General features: G+C 37.9%; 1 protein-coding gene across 1 annotated transcript in view; it reads right to left on the bottom strand.

Annotated features, from left to right (window-relative positions):
• Positions 1-17736, bottom strand: part of mnd1 (meiotic nuclear divisions 1 homolog) — a 28798-nt gene that overhangs the window by 10519 nt on the left and 543 nt on the right. The window contains exons 2-6 of the mRNA XM_079863971.1: positions 17187-17252; positions 16973-17030; positions 13315-13463; positions 9857-9931; positions 9651-9765 (exon numbers count right to left, since the gene is read on the bottom strand). Coding sequence (XP_079720097.1) covers positions 9651-9765; positions 9857-9931; positions 13315-13463; positions 16973-17030; positions 17187-17252 — 463 coding nt within the window. The remainder of the gene's footprint in view (positions 1-9650; positions 9766-9856; positions 9932-13314; positions 13464-16972; positions 17031-17186; positions 17253-17736) is intronic.

Raw genomic sequence — 17736 nt, forward strand, 5'->3', positions numbered from 1 at the left:
TACAGAAAAATACCATATAATCTCAAAATAAATCATGCATCTCAGATTCTTTTAGTTAATTAAACATGCTGCGACACACATTCAACAATAACTTAATACAGCTTTTCAGCAAAACAAGTTTTAAAATACTCAAGACATTGAGTGTTGTTAATACTAAATAAATATATATTGAATGTGTTAAATTATGCTTTTAGCCTTTCCATCCTGTGACAGGAAATCTCAAGATTCAGCTTTTTGTGTAACAGAAATGCCAATAATATCTAGAAAAAAAGATTGTGGGCATAACATGGAACTTTTAATTATAAACAAGCCTAAAAACCAGGATCTTAATGTAAAATGTCTGCAACAGTAGATCATAAGCAATCGCATGGCATAAATCATGAATCATGAAACCAGCAGCCTGTAGAACATAATTTTTAATTCGATATGTTCAGCCCTCACATTTAATTCAATCACAACCTTTTGAAGTTTAATAATGACATTAGGTCATTTCACGATTTTTTATAAAATGACAATTAAAGGGATAGTTCCCCCAAAAGTGAAAATTAGCCCATGATTTACTCAGGGTGAGTCATCCTGGGTGTATATGACATACTGTACTTCTTATTAAAACATATAAATATTTTCATAGAGTTATTTAAAAAAATGTCCTGGCTCTTCCAAGCTTTATAATGGCAGTGAATGGCTTTATATTTTTTGAAGTCCATCAAAGGGAATCCATCCATGATAAAAGTAATCCACACGGCTCTGGGGGGGTTAATAAAGGCCTTCTGAAGTGAAGCAATGCGTTCGTGTAAGAAAAATATCCATATTTAAAACGTTATCGACTAAAATAACTAGCTTCCGGCAGGCGGTCTACGCAAGTTGACTTACGGCAAAAGAGTAACACTTGACGATGTATGACGTAGGAGTAGCGTAAGCTCTCGCAGTTCAAACAAACACGGCTGGGCAACAAACTCAAGCTCCTCCGACATTTCTCTTTAAAAATGGTCGTTTTATACTTCTAATTCTTGACTGGTATTTTGTTTTGCTCTATCATCTGTGCTTCCGCGTTTGTCATTACGTTGTGCGTCAGGTCAAGTGTTACTCTTTCGCTGTAAATCGATGCGTACAGCCGTCTGCCGGAAGCTAGTTATTTTAGTCGATGGGCTAATTTTAATTTTTGGGTGAATTATCCCTTTAAGAATTTTGTTCATTCCATTTAAGGTATTTGGGGTACTTTTTATAACATTAAATTTGATAAAACTTAATTTAAGACATTTTGAAACTTTTTAAGGACCCACTGGAACACTGTGGTGGTGACAAAATCAGTTGGTTTTGTATGTGTGCATTGAGAAACTGCCAGGTGCTGAATACAACATGCTGTACAACAACAAAAAGATGTTGATTGGTGCGCTTGACTAGAGAGATTTAAATTGTTAGTGGAGGTGCATTTAAAGAGATTCACAATTCTAAAATAATTGAGCAAATGGAGAGGATTTCTAACTTCCCTCTATGGGAAGTTTAGTCTCATAAATCATCTCCTTTAAAGCACTGTCATCAAAACACCACTTGTGTAAGAATTTGCTGCCTTCAACAGTAAATTTCAAGACATTCATAGTCATATTTTAGACTACATGTGAGCACTGTTCCCGTTATTATGCAGAATTCTGCAGACAGTCTGGAGCTGATTCTTTATTGTGCTAAAAGTGTTTAGTCAGAATACAGCAGATGATTGCTTTACAAAAAGTCAAAGTAGAAAAAATGCAATCAGCTACAACAGAGGATCTTTACAATGGACAAACTAAATATAGCAGTGACATCCCTCTGGGCTCTTTGCACAGCAACTCAATGAGTGAATGTAGACAAACACAGATCATGCTTATAGGATGACAAAGCAGTCTGTGCTGATGTTTTTAAGAAATTTTGAGTGTCATGGGGATTTAATTGTGAAATCAATTTAAGATTGATAATATTAAGAAATATCAAAACTTCCTCTTTTAAGACAAGGCAGAGTGCAGAGTTTAAAACAAGCCTCAGGGCTTACACACATTGACCCCCTTTTTTCTATGACTCTTGCTGTCATTTGTAAGGACTGTATAAGATAGGGATGCACAATACCACTTTTTTTCAGACCAAGTACCAAGCGTGTCAAGTAACCAAGTACAAATACTTCATTACCTTACTTAAGTAGAAATTTTGGGTATCTATACTTTTACTGGAGTAATTATTTTTCGGCAGACTTTTTACTTCTACTCCTTACATGTTCACGCAATTATCTGTACTTTCTACTCCTTACAGTTTAAAAATAGCCTTGTTACTCCTATTTCATATCGGCTTGTTTTCATTCTGGCTTGTCATCGTTAAAAAAAAAAAAAAAAAAAAAACCTATCCAGATAAATCGTGCCATTAGGATAAAGTGAATTTGATTGTGGTTGGATGAGAAGTATAAACATATACCATTCCGACACCCTATTGGTTTGTACGCGATCCATCGCACATGCACATGACACAAATCACGTCACACCCCAACACTGGACATAGCAGCCGTATGTAGCCAAGTACGAAGATGTCCGTGGCAGAGACTCAAGAAGAGAACTCGGGCAAAATGTCCCAACCAAGCACCAGCGAGGAGGATGGTAGCCAGGAAGACCAGCCAACCCTTATACATCCCTGGCCGTACCAGGAAGAATTTTTTGAAATGGTTGGATGCAAAAACAACTCCTTTCGAATGCGCTGCAAGCTCTGCACACCCAAGTACCACGAGCTAATGGCTTTCAAAAACTCGCCGTCTAATTTGAAAAAGCATATTGAGGTAAGCTGAAAGTTTGTTATTATCAGTCGATTATTGACAAAATATTGTAGTAACATACTAATGGTAAATTTGCAATGTTTGCTATGGCTAGGTACATGCCAAGACATGCCATGGTTTGCTTGCCAGTAGTATAGGCTATGATTCAACATTGCAAGTTCGTTTGGTGGGCTCTGTGTGAGATTTGAAATTCGACTTTAGCCAAATGTTATTTGAGCTTATATTATTACTATATGCAATATTTGTAAGTTAACTGTGCAAATATATAGTCTACAGCTGGTTGATAAAGCATACTAAGGATAGGCATGATCCTGTCTGTGTATGAGAGTGCGTGTGCTTGTGAGGGGCAGGCCCTATGGGTCCTTGTAAAGAGGTAATAGGCCAAACTATAGGGGTGGGTTGGTACTTTTAAAACTAAGTATTTATAATGACCCATAAATCATTTACTTCCAATATATTTTATTAATAAAACAAATGGAAGTGATTTGGCAAGTCAACTGTAAGGTTACATTTGCCAGCATATGTCCCAACATTGCAAAGAACAAACAGGAAAAGAAATGTGTGCCTGTACTAGCAGCATACTTGTAGTAAATGAATACATTACAAACTTCAGCATATTCTGAATCTTTAACATAAAATGATAGACTCCTATCCAACATCCTTCTGTTATGTTCAATGAGCAATGTCATCCTTCAGACAACCCCCCCCCCCCCCCCCAAAAAAAAACCTTTTGCTTTAGCAAAATCACAACCAGCTTTCATACAAAAATATATAGAATGTACCAGCAGCTCTAATACAAAAATAATGCTTGTGGACTTACGCATATTCTGAATAATTAGTAATATACAAAGCTGCTCTTATACAAAAATGAATAATAAAGAGTCTTAAGACTTATGACTTGAAATTGTTGCTGTATACCACAATCAAAAACAGCTTATACAAAAAAAGTAAATGAACATCTGCAGACAGCACAGTCAAGATGTAACTTTTTGTGACTGGCATTGCACTGATACACACAGTGACTGTGGAGGGCAATACAGTTGGGCAATACAGATCTGTTTACAGCATATTGACGTGAAAACTAAACAATACAGAAAGCAGCTCTCATACAAAAATACAAAATAATCCACAATGAAATTATGGCAATTTTCCATACGTTAGCTTTTAATGAAGAGGGTGCCGTTCAGATTTTGCGCTCAGCCATCATGCGTCTCTGTTATGTGCACGCCACAGACTGTCAGGGCACTGCACTTCCACGCTTTAGAGTTCCGCCTTTTGTGTTCCGTCAATATTACATTATTAGGAAAAAAAACAACAAAAAAAACATTTTGAAAATAGATTTTTGACATTTGTGAATCGATTCAGAATCATCCACGTCCGCATCGTGATGCATCTAAGAATCGATTTTTCCCCCACCCCTAACCAACTATCAGCCAAATGCTGTTTAAAATGAATTTAGTCAGACTATCTCATCAATAATGCTACTTTTCAGTCATGCCAGCAGCTGCTTGTGGCCCTTAAACAGCTTTAAGTGGCAATATTCTGGTCTGCTCAATTGCATAGACCAGTGAAACTGCTCCCTAACTTGTAGTCTGACCTTCATTCAAGAATTTCGAGCATGGCATTTAATACAGCGGAAGTCCTAGATAGTATGAGCTTGTGGTTTGAGAGAAATAATATGAATCTCAATCTGTGCCTGTGCATTCATTTTTTCCACAGAAGAAACACCCCACTCGACTAGAGAGGTACACACAACTTACAGCAGCAGCCCTCAAAAGGAAGTCATCCACTGAAGGTTCTTTGGCCCCACCCTCCAAACAAACCCAGCTGTGGGCGACTCGAAGAGTGTCCCAGGCAAGTGTGGATAAAGTAGTCCTCAAATTCGTTGTCCAAGGCTTGCACCCACCACACATTGTTCAGCAACAGGGCTTCATTGATCTTGTGCAACATCTTCAGCCAAATACAAATGTCAAGACACGCAATACTGTTGTAAACAAAGTCACAAAGGCCTTTGTTGAAATGAAAAGAAAACTGAAAGCTGCCCTTAGTGAAATGGAGTTCATAGCAACAACAACAGACTGCTGGACGGCACACCGTCGCAGTTTCATTGGTGTCACTGCGTACTGGTTTAACCCCCAGACCATGCGGAGATCCTGTGTTGCCTTGGCATGCAAGCAACTCAAAGGGTCCCATACCTTTTCTGCCCTGGCTGGTGCCCTAAATGATATTCAAACAGAATTCAATATCAGAGAGAAGATCATTTCTACTACAGCTGACAACGGATCAAACTTCCAGAAAGCCTTCAGAGTTTATGGGAAGACTGACGAGAACAACAATCCTGAACCTGTCGGAGAGGGTGATGGAGAAGAGGATGGTGGTGGCCAAAATGATGATTGCGATGAAGAAGAGGAAAGCATTGAGGGTGTTGAATTTTTTGATGCCGTGTTGATTTGTTGAAGCCCTGTTGGACGAAGATGACTACTTGGAATACCAGCTACCCAAGCACCATCAGGCGCAGCGCCTGCCACCTCCTCAATTTAGCGTCCACAGTTGATGCTTCAAAAGCAGAGGTCAACCCATTGTACAAGCGCGTGTCAAGGTCCACATTTGCCAAATGCTCTCGCCTGTGGAACAAAACTTCAAGATCAACCACCGCATCTGAAGTAATTGAAGACCACTGCAAACTCCAACTCGTAAGGCCTGTTGCTACAAGGTGGAATTCACTCTTCTCAGCCGTAGAAAGAATAGTGAGAATAACAAGAGAACAAGGCGAAGGAGCCCTCGCAGCTGTCTGCAGTGAACTAGATACACCCAAGTGCTTGTTTTTCTGCCTTTCAGTAAATGAAGTGATTAACAAAGTTTATACTTTGAATAATGTAGAACACATATATACTGCCAATATTCAGTCCCCTTATTTACTATGGATGTGATTTGTAGCAACACAACTACATTTCTTAAAGTCTCAGATGACAATATTTTTCCTTTTAATTATCAGTTCCTCCAGTTGAATGTGCTAAATCAAGTAGGCTAAATGTTCCATGTTGTGTTTTTCTTTTCTTCTTTGTACAGGTTTACTCCAATGGAACTTGCATTTCTTGCAGAATATGCGAAGACAATGAGCCCAGTTGCAAAGGCACTGGATGTTCTTCAGGGAGAAACCAGTATGCAGATGAGATGGTTGGTCCCCACCATAACTCTACTAAGGACCAAGCTCCAGCACCTTCACGTTGCCTCCAAGTTCTGTGCACCTTTGATTGCTGCACTTCTTTCATGCCTTGAAAAAACGCTTCAGCGAGATGCTTGCAGATCCAGAGCTGATAGCCGCAGCCATTCTAGTTCCCAAATTTAAGACCTGCTGGACAAGTGACGAAAATATCCTCAAACTTGGTGGTAAGTGTCTCACTTCTCAACTTCCCCTTTATACGTGTAATTTCTATGGAGAGAGTGAAATGAGTTCGAAATGACATTTAATGACACACACACACACACACACACACACACTCTATCCAATACACAATTACAATACTGTCATATGGTCTAAATTGTCCTGATTTTTGTTTCTTTATTCCACAGGCCTTGACTATATCAGAAGCCACTTGGACTGTCAGGCCGAGAATCACATCAGTGAGGAGGGCTCCCAATCATCTGAGGAAGAGGACTTCTTTTCCTCCATGAAGAAGACCGGCCCTCTTGAAACCAGCTGTTGAATGGGTACCTGTGGTGCCCAGGAGACACAGTAGAGGTACTGAAGTCCTTCCCAGCTGTGTGCCAGCTATCACTTAAGCTTAATATAGCACTCCCTGCCTCAGAAGTCTGTGAAAGACTGTTTAGTGTTGCAGGGCTGATCTTCAGGCCAAGAAGAGCATGCATTGGCTCAAAGAACTTTGAGAACCAGCTGCTTTTGCGGCTGAACAAAGACAATTGGTAACTCTTTGTTGCATGTACTGTGCTTAACTGATGTAGACCCTGATATAAATTACCCTGTTGTTGTGCATACAGGATTGAGTCCAAAGTGTTTGTTACATCTTCTAGTTAAATGTGACATTGCTGCCATTTTTCTTGACACTCATTTTCATTTAAAGGAACAGACACAAAACGGTAGGGGTGTAACGATACACAAAACTGACGGTTCGGTACGTCCCACGGTTTTGACGTCTCGGTTCGGTTCGGTTCATTTAGGTGGGGTGTTTTTTTTTTTTTAAACAGTGCTTTAATTAACAAATTGTGTCCTTGTCTTTAAATTAATTCAATTACAAGTAAACGTCTCGCAAGGATAAAAAAAATGATCTGCTAATGCTGTAAACTATACAGGAGCCCTTACTTTCACATTACTATAACATTAAAGACATTAGAGCCTAGACTTTTAGCCTAAATTCAGTTGCTATTTATTTTTAGATATAATAATAATAATCAACACTCAAGTAACAAATTGTATGAAAACATGTAAACTGTACATAAGGCAGTTTTTACATTAACATATGTTTTTACTCTAATTTATTATTGAAATATAATAATTTACACAGTTGCTGTCATTTTCATGACAGATATTTTAAAAATACATTAAATAATCAAGATGTCATTAACAGGTTAAGTAAACTATAATATATAGGCTAATACAGTGCATTTATTTAGTGAAAGGGTTCATTTCCTTAGCAAACCAACAAGCTGTGGACACTGAATGACTTGCCTGAGGTAAATAAAGCTATATGAAAAACTAAGTGTTTTATTGTCGTATTTCCGCTGTTGAAACACTGACTTAGCGATTACACGAGTTATGATGCCTTTCAGTAAGTATACTGTATCTTTCAACATACCTTCAGGTGTCCATTCATGTTTATTCTGTAACTGAGGAAGAGATGCTCGCGTTTACTCGCGCTCCGCGCTGCCGCTTTAAATGAGGAGCCTGTCACGCAAGATCAAAGAGCGCCAAAACGACATTTCATGTTTGAATTTCGTGATCAAATAGACAGAATCTGAAAGATTACACCTTGCTTATTATCGAAAGTAACAAAACACTGAGCTTTTTGCGATTAAATGTGGTTAATGGTGGTTAATGGTGGTTAGGCAACAACGCTGTATTCGTTGTGTACACATAAGACATGAGGTCCAATGGGGGCGGGGCGGGCGTGTTCGGTACGCCATGAGAGTATCGCGATTCGTATCGTTGGTGGTGTATCGCGGTTTTTCGGTTCGGTTCGAATATCGTTACACCCCTACAAAACGGTGCATTTTTGCTAACCCTCAAAAATGTCTGTGGGGTATTTTGAGCTAAAACTTCACATACACACTCTGGGGACATCAAAGACTTATTTTACATCTTGTGAAAAGGGCATTATACAACCCCATTAATAATACCATTACAGTTCTTCTAACAATGTTTTATTTTCATCAGATGTTTTTCATTTTCTGACTGTAACAAAGTAAATATACAACTTGTATAATCAAATTGCTTGTGTTAAAGGAGCTATTTCTCACCCTTCCTCTTGACAATTTAGCAGAGCATAGTTTGCAGTCTGCTCTACATTTATCATCATCGCTCATCTTAAAATATCTCCAAACGGCTGACATTACTCCTCCTCCGACTACCTGCTCAACTGACGAGAGGTTAGGCTAATGTCACGTTGCCATAAGGGGCCGTTCACATATCACAAAAATCACAAAACAAAATCGTTAATTCAAATGTAGGCTCATAATAGAAGCGACGCGGCGCACTCGTTTTTCCAGGCGCGCCTATGATCATGGTTGCATAGCAACGACAGACTCCCGTGGCGGGAGTGCAAGCGCTTGTGAAAAGAAGGAGAAATTGGTGTGGCCGCGCTTTCCATGAATTTTTAGACCCTTTAAAGTGGTATCGAGTGCGGTTATATCGGGGTAGTTTTAAGAGTACATGAACACAGTATCGGACCAATACCCGAGTACTGGTATCGGTGCAAAAAATAGATAAATGGAAAATAGGAAAAAAAATAGATAATTCGATAATTTGTGTATAAGTCGTATTTTATTATTTCATTAAATGTAAAATACCAGTAAATAAAGCACAATGTTTACAAACATTAAAAAAACACTACAAACTATTTTAGTTCCCCTCACTCCACAAGAAATCCTTTTAATTTCACGGTATTCAGAACAGAACAAGAATGAAAAATAAAAGTAGCTATATAAACAGCCTCCAAATTCACCTGACATGAACCCAATTGAACATTTGTGGTTCGACTTGGAAAAGCAGGTTTGTGCAATGTACAGGAACTGGAGGTCCTGCTGTTGACATTATGGTACCAGATACCCCAGGAGACCAATCACCACCTCGTTGAATCAATGCCTCGCCGCGTGGCTGCTGTTTTGCAGGCTAAAGGTGGTCCTACAGGTAATTAGGTAGGTGGCCAAAATGTAATGGCTCATCACTGTATACATTAGGGGTGTAACGGTTCTCGGTAAAAATTCAAACCGTACCGTTCTTCACCCATGGTTCGGTAAGCACTTGCACTGTGGTTCATCTTAAATCTGACGATGCATAAATAACATGGTTTGTTGAATATTTTAAATGACCTTGTATTTGTTATAGTTTCCGTTTTTGTTTTAATTTTAATTTCATTTCTGACATTTTTATTATTATTTTTTTATATAATTTCTAAATAGTATTACTTTTTTTTTTTTTTTTTCATTTTTAGTTTTATTCCAGTTGGTAATTTTAGTACTCAAACTTTTTTCAGTTAGTTGCCAAGACAACATTTCAAATTTTCTCATAATCTAATTATTTATATTTTATTTCAGATTTATTTCAATTAACAAAAATGTTATTGACAAAACTGCTGATTTCTGAGAGTTTCATCCATGCTTAATATTTATAAATATTACTCACGGATCTCCTCCACCACCTCTGGATCACATTCTTTATACTTCTCCAGTTCAACTTTCAGATGATCTCTCTGATTTTTCAATGCCGCAAGTTCCTTCAGGAGATCCTCTCTCTCATCCTAAACGCACACAAAATCAGTAGTCAGAAACAGTCCACAAACATTACACAGTGTAGTAATCTAGTCCAAATAGAGAGAGAGGTGAACGCACATTAACTTCACGTCCCACTTTGGCTTTGTCAACTGCTTGCTGAAGGGCTTTTTTACGCTGATTTCCCTCTTCATGCTACTCAGACAAAAAAAAGAAATCAATACATTACACTTCTGCAGAAAATCTCTATCTCAGAACAGAATGACTTCTGTTCTCACATCAACGGCATAATATTAAAGCATACACTGTAAATATGTTTGTCATTTTTACAGAATTCTAAAGAAATATGGTACAATAAAAACCTAATTAGTTAAATTAAGGTGAAATTTATGGTGAAAATGTATAAATGGTATAACATTTTATACACACACACACACAACTTATACATATATATATATAGTGCTTAGCAAATTTATTAGACCACCTGTCATAATAAAGAGGAAAATATTTTAGGAATCTGTCAAAAACTTTAATACTAAAAATGTTATTGTCATTTATTAGGCAATAACAAACTGAAACAACTACATAGTCTTTATTTACACATTATATCCACAAGAGGAGCATAGCGATGGATCTTTATTTGATAATAAGAACTTGTTTGTGATTCTGGAATGTCTTATTCAGCATTGTGTATATATGATCTCATCCCAGTGATTATTGAAAATAAAGATGCAACCTCTACCCACATTAGAATTAATTTCAAACAGTTTGTTGATTTGTTGATTTTTGGCCATTTTTTGGTAACGTACCACCTGTATTATTAGGGTAGTTATCAGTACATATTAAGGCAAGAAGATTAGTTATTTGTAGATATCAAAGAAATCAAGTATATTGGTATATTAACATAAGACAGTTCCCTTCCGATACAGTTTGCTTCGCATGGCGTCAGAGAATCTTCTCTGATCACTATGGGGAACGGCTGCAAAACGCTGTGCTACTAGTGCAGAACAGAGCCGTCCTGCGAAGCCGTAGCCCAGGGGCACTTAGCGAGGAGGGCCCCAAGCAGACTACTAGAATAAGGGACGTAGGATGTCCAGAAAAGGCAGACTCAGGCTTGCTGAGGGTATAGCAAGTCTAGAAAAACCTAGAGGGTGGTGCCTTGTCTAGGCCAATAGGACTTATGCCCGAAGGGCCGTACGTCCAGGCTGTAGAACCTGATATAGGTGGACGGCGAGGACCATGCGAAGTGAACCATATCGAAAGAGAATGCTCCAGTTACTCACAGAACCTCGGCTCCCTGAGATAAGGGGAACGAGGATTGCATATAATGCCGTGCTACATGCTGAGTCGACACTGTCGTGCTTCAGTCGAGAAAATCTGACTAGATGGCCGTTCAGTGTGACTTGTATAGGCCCCGTCCATCTTGGCGGGCTGAAAGTCCATTTGTCTGTGAAATTCACAGACATGAACCAATCGGGGTACAGAGCATAGCTACAACCATAGCGATCAGAGAAAATCCAACCGAGATTACGCAAGTTACCAGAGTTTTATTATAAGTTCAAATATTTTGGTGCTCTATGAAGAGCTTCTAAGGTTTATTTACAATGTGTTTTTGCAGCGTTGAGCTTTGCAGCCAATCACAGACATATCTGTGAAAGCAATGGCCAATCAGGTGTGTTTAAGTTAGTCAGATTCCTCTCAACACTGCACAGAACGGCTGAGTTTTTGTTGAGCATTCTGAGTTCTGCATGCTCGCAAATCATTTTATTATAACCAACAAAGTATAAAAATGCTGTCAATAAGAGATTCATTGTGCAGCATAGACAGCTTCATTTATAATATTGGGAGTATTCACAAAAATGCAGTTTTGTGAACCTCGCTTGGAGCTGAATGCACAGCTTCAGTGATTACAATGACGATCTTTGCTCGCTTTCTGTATATAATATATTTTTCATTCTGCTAACTACAAATTGCAAAGTTTGGATTACAACCATATTTAAATGTGCAATGAATTCGATTTAAAGGGGAACTGAAACGAACAAAATATAATTCGATAACATGTTGGTTATTAAAATCGTAAACAAATTAATTCAAAAATAATATTAAAAACAAAACATACATTAAGTTTTTCCCAATACTGAAATTTATATTTGTTCTTATCAGAGCGCAGCCGTGTTCGATGACGTCACTGGCATGGTACTGTAGGCTACTTACTAACGTTATGTCAGGCTACTCTACTGCTACTCTGACTGATTTCGATTGTACAAATTTAACTGTACAAGTTAACACTAAAAACAGCATTTAAGTAAGAAACTGAATCATCAAATGAAATAATAAAACTGCATATTCTTCACTGTATGAATGAAACATATACTGATTCTTATATAGACTGCTGTCACTTTAAGAAATACAGTAATGCAGAGATCTAGAATATACTGATACACATAGAACCTTGTGTTTTTGACACTTTAAATGCAATAAGACGATAAAGAGAATTTAGTTTAGTGCACGCGCTGTGACAGCTGGTTGTCTGTGCATTGCGTTTAGGCGTGTGCGTTCGTCAAATTTAAACTGGCAAGGTGCGCAGCCGCGTCTCTCATACACAGTTTGAAAGCGCCTGAAATCACAGTAACAAGTATCTTGCGGGTGTCGTCGATGGATATTGCTTATATTGGATAGCATCCTCGATGTCGGATTAATTTAGCAAGGTGATCTGCGGTGAGGGTGAACATCACGATAACAACTAAGGGGTGAGTGGAACTTGTTTACAGGACCCGCCGTGGTCACATTTATGCCACAGTCATTTTGCAAACAGGTTATTCGGCCCTTGATGGCATCGGAGGTGTTATATTCGCTTGTTGGACAGATCACAATTTTTGAATATGCTCTTGAGATGCCATTTTGCTGGAGCTGTCAAGGTAGCCTATCATGCCAGTGACGTCACGGACCGTTGAAGCTCAAGATGGCTGTGCCCTAGTAACAAAACAACAAACTAACATCACTTTGTAACTACTTCAGCAGTTTTAAGTATCCTACCACAAATAACAATGATAACACATCTATTATATCACCTTTACTTCCTATTTTGTTTCAGTTCCCCTTTAAAGTGATAACCATAGCACTGGATGAAACAAAATAATCTGATACTGTATGCTAAATGATCTGTGCATTAAGTCTTGGAGTGTAAATGCAAAATAAAAGACCTGCTACATTTTCTATGTAATGTATTACTTTGTTGCTCATTTTATAACTTTTCAAATCAGTCACTCAGTGACTTTTTACATATAAATTTACACATTTTTAAATATAAAATAGTTCTAAGCACTTTATGATCAGTGATTATTTATTATTTCATGAATAAATAGGTTAAGTTATTGGTATATTGGTATATGCGGCATCAATATGCAATCCCATAATACCTGAAACACTGTCACATAATTTTTAAAAAAAGGCAGCAACCACAGCTGCCTTTTTCCAGTAAATTTAACAAAGTATGTTTTTCCAGTGTACATGTTCACTAGCAGAAAAGCAGCAGTGCGGATTAATGAGAGTCAGATATCAGAAAGAGATGCCCTTACTTGTCTTTCCAGTTCCTCTAATCTGTGTTTACGTGCATGCAAGGCTTTACTGGGGAACGCCCAGTAATAGTTGGAGGTGCCCACCCTCTCGGTGTCCACCATGTTATCATCCACCAGACTCTGCAACACGTCTTTCACTGACATAGGAGCTAATGAAAAAGATTAAACAAATTCTCCAGTAAGTGTGAGGATTTTGGGAGAAAAACAAGAGATTCATAGTGCATTCCAGTACATTATTAATGGGATCATAAATTAAATCGGGAGAGCTGACCAAAAATGCGCACCATATGTTGTCCTTTTTCATACTGTTACAGCAGAATACAAAGGAGAAAAAAAGAAAAGAATCAGGAGGAAAAGAATGCAGTGTAAAAGAGCTTGCCATAGGCATTCTTTAAAAATAATCTGAAAACAGAACATGAAATCATTTTTACAGCTCATTCAATCAAACTGATGGATAAGGATTAATTGTAGTGCAACCTTAAGATTTTAAATTATATCAGTCAAGTCAAGTCAAGTCATCTTCATTTATATAACGCTTTTAACAATGTAGATTGTTTCAAAGCAGCTTTACAGAGATAAACGTATAATTTAAGGTAACAGAGAATGTTTTGGCTTTATAGCGGTTCTTTAATAAAGTTATTTTACAGCTAAAGTTAGTTTTGATTGATTCGCTTCCGTCGCAGCGATCATTTGTTATTAAATTAGGGGCCGCCAAGACGACACCATTCTCTCTACACAAACTTTAAACGCAAACCTGTGAGAAACGCTGATGGCGTTCACATGTGCATTAAGAATTGGTTCTATAGTTATGTGCGTTTGAATATATGTGTGCAGGTTTGTTATCAGTCTTTTTGAGTGGAATTTCCCCAAATCAGAAGTGCCTTCCATAATCTAAAACACAGTAGGCTCGTTAGGAAAAAGGTGGATACCCACTGTGATTTTTTTTAAAGTGCCCCTATTGCCTATTGTGGTTTTTTGAATATTCCCTTCTATGCAGTGTGTGATACAGCTGTTTGCAAATGTAAACATTCTGCAAAGTCGAAAGTGGACGATATATAAAGTTACTGTCTCCCAAAAGAATGAATCAACTCTATACCGCCTTAACGAGTCATATGTAATTCGAATCTTACTGCGAGTCAGTTTTACGTCAACAGAAAATACATTTGCATAATGCCTACCTAATGTACCGGACTAATGTACATTGTCTGCCCGAGAACAACTTGACCACAAATGTCATTTTACTGACGACTGCTTCTTAAATCTAGGAGTTCAACGCGGGGTTCACAAAGCGCTTGCTAGTGAAAGATGGGTCAGTTTATTTGGACCAGCCTGCTCCTCAGAATCACAACCTGTAAGTATGAATAATTATTGATGGATGTATTTTCTACCGGGTGTTCAAAACTTAGTTTTGTGTTTTATGTTGTGTGCTAACTCACGTTATTACTGTCTTACTGAAATAGTTCTGCTAGGCAGCAGTGGGCCACTATTACCTAAAACTGTGTCCATTAATGTAGATTGTCTGTCGTTCTTACTACTTTGAGTAAAGATAAAGGATGGAGTAAAATTCGTTTTGCAAACTTTAATGTTACATCAGTCATTCACGCTAGTGCTCAGCTTCCCGCATGTGCACTGCAATAAATTAGAAATATACACATCAGTTTGTTGATGAACATACTCTTGTTAACGCTGATGGTGAGGAACTACAGTTGCAAAATCTCAAAATGAGTCGTGTATTACTGAGAAACGTCCTGCTCAAGTCGTCCTTGTGATGGAGGTTCGAGTTGAATAACTAGTTCGTTCGTCCAATGTTTCATCATCGGACTCGTGCTCGGATTGATTTGGTAAAAATCAACTCCTTCATTATGGTCTTTACAGTGTGTACAATCGCTGAGCTTGAAGCCTCCGGAGCTGAAGTTTATGGTAATTGCCTTTAGCTTCCGACAAACACATGTACATGGTAGACCAATCACAACAGACTGAACCGTCTGGCCATTCAGAGTAGAGTAGGCTCGCGGAAAGGAGGGATTTAGAGAGACTGAATCATTGGACGAGTCGTTTGAGAATCATTGAAAAATGTGGTGATGAGCAATGTGTATATTATGAGAAAATTAAAGTGTTTTTTGACCTTTGATGCATGTAAACCTGTTGAAGGAGACCCCAAAACAAAACCGGTAGCCTTTAAAACAGCATAATAGGGGCACTTTAAGCTTTTACTTGTCTTGAAAATGGCGGTTGGTAACAAGTGGATAAATGGGACTACAAAGATTATCTGGGACATTAAACGTCATCACGTCAAATAGCTAAACTCATCTACTCACTAGTTAAATTTTACAGCCTCACCCCTGGTTCACACCGGATGCGGAAGCGGCGCGGAACGGAAAATCACGCGCGGTCCGGCGCCTGCCTGTTCACACTAGACGCGTATTCTCCGCGGCGGTCTACAAGCGCTTCTGCTCAGTTGTTGTTTATTCAGAGCTATTTTTTTACATCATGGGTAAGTAAATAACCTCATAAAATGAATACACCATGTTTCTGTAACCAAGAAGTTTGTACACTTCTTGTATTAATACTTTTTGTTAATACTCACGGTATTTTAATTTGAAAATTGCTTATATTTTGACAATTGACCGGATGTCTCGTGTTTCTTGGTGTGACTTCCTGCCGGAATGGACGCGGATCACTCGCGGCTCGCGCAAAAAATAGACCAGACGGCGAAACTGGCGCTTCACGGCGCGGGCCGGCCGCAACGCGCCGCGGCGCACCGCGTCTGGTGTGAACGACACCATAGGTTAACATGGGCACCGAAAGGAAGCGGCCTCCGTTCCGCGCCGCTTCCGCGTCGCTTCCGCGTCCTGTGTGAACCAGGGGTCACTGTGTTTATACTCACACTCTAGCAAACTATTTTAACTCAGACTTTCAGGGATTTTTCAGGGAATTATTTTACTTCTTGTGATTGTATTCAGGCTTTAAAATTCAAAAAAGTTAAGTTCCTTTGTGAAGATTATCATGATGAACAAGACGTGTTGTGTAAGAAGAATCAAACTTTTGTTGGATACGGAGCTATAATAATAATAATCCAAAAGCCAATGGAAAAAAACAGGGTGATACTAAACTTCCAGGTTGGCCGAAATGTGCCATAACTGCAGCAGTCTACTAATTTCTGTTTTACATTGTCTATTGCTGTTTGCAAAAAAATCCATTAACATCAATTAAAAAACAGCCTCGTCTCCTTAGCAATGTCCTGCTGCATTATACTTTTGTTGTTGTTGCTAACCCTGGATGTTCGCTTTAAAGAGGCTCTGGTATGTGTTTGTGGTGATTAACAGACATTTTTTTTAGCAGTTTATTTTTTTATTATTAGCATTTCTTTCAAGAGGATAAATATTCTGGCAGCCTTACAAGATACTTCTAAATCTCTAAGGCAGAATTTCCTTCCTGGGCATTTTCTATAACTAGTTTAATCACATTGGCACCTCCTGTGGAAATCCTCTGCTTTCAATCCAAATCAAACAGGTAAGGATCAGTTTTCTGATGATTACCATTACATGTATTCTAAATAAATGTGCAGGGTCTCTTGGAGCTCCCTCTATCTGTGACATGGACTTATCAATGCCAGGAACATAAACTAAAGATTATACTACAGATTGATAAAACTTACTGATTCCTTTGGATTTGGGGGCGATTTTTTCTATATCTTTCAGCTGAAACACATCTTTCTGGAAGGGAGAAAAATAATCTTAATTAATATCATTTTCCAAAGTTTGAGAACCATTAGAGAACCATTGAGAACGTGTCAGACATGGATACAATCAAACATTTAGAACCTTAATGAATTCATATTCAAATGAGAATGTGAAATCGTGCCTACTTACGGTTTCAAAAAATATTTCCATCATACGACTTCTTTTTTCTTCCAAGCTAAGTCCTTTCTTTTTAGACTGTGGATTATAAAAGATAAAGCCTTTATATCAATAAGGTGAACACATTTCTGCATTTTTCTGTATTAAATAAATGACATCAAAATAATTCAGCTCTCATTACTGAATAGCTGTGCTGTTTTTATTTGTAATTAACCCTTTCAGTATTTTATCTTTGAAAAAAAAACATTTCTGACACAAGTGGAAGTAGCGATGAAAAAATTCAGACTAATTTCTGCGAATTGATTCTTTCAAAATGTTTGTTTCAAAGAATTGGTTAAAAAAAAACTGATTTATCTAAAAATTATTATGTGTTCCAGAATGTTCAACACCATTTGTTAAACTGTCACCAAAATATAGTCTTAAAATATTTTAGGGGAGCTTTAATATTATGTGATTTTATCAGTTTTAATCAGCATCACAGAGTAAAAAAAAAATGTTTTTAAAAATAAATAAATAAAGATTGCAAAAGTTAAAACAAAAATATTAACCTAATCCTTCTGTT

Source organism: Squalius cephalus (genome assembly GCF_949319135.1).
Source record: "Squalius cephalus genome assembly, chromosome: 2".
Lineage (NCBI taxonomy): Eukaryota > Metazoa > Chordata > Actinopteri > Cypriniformes > Leuciscidae > Squalius > Squalius cephalus.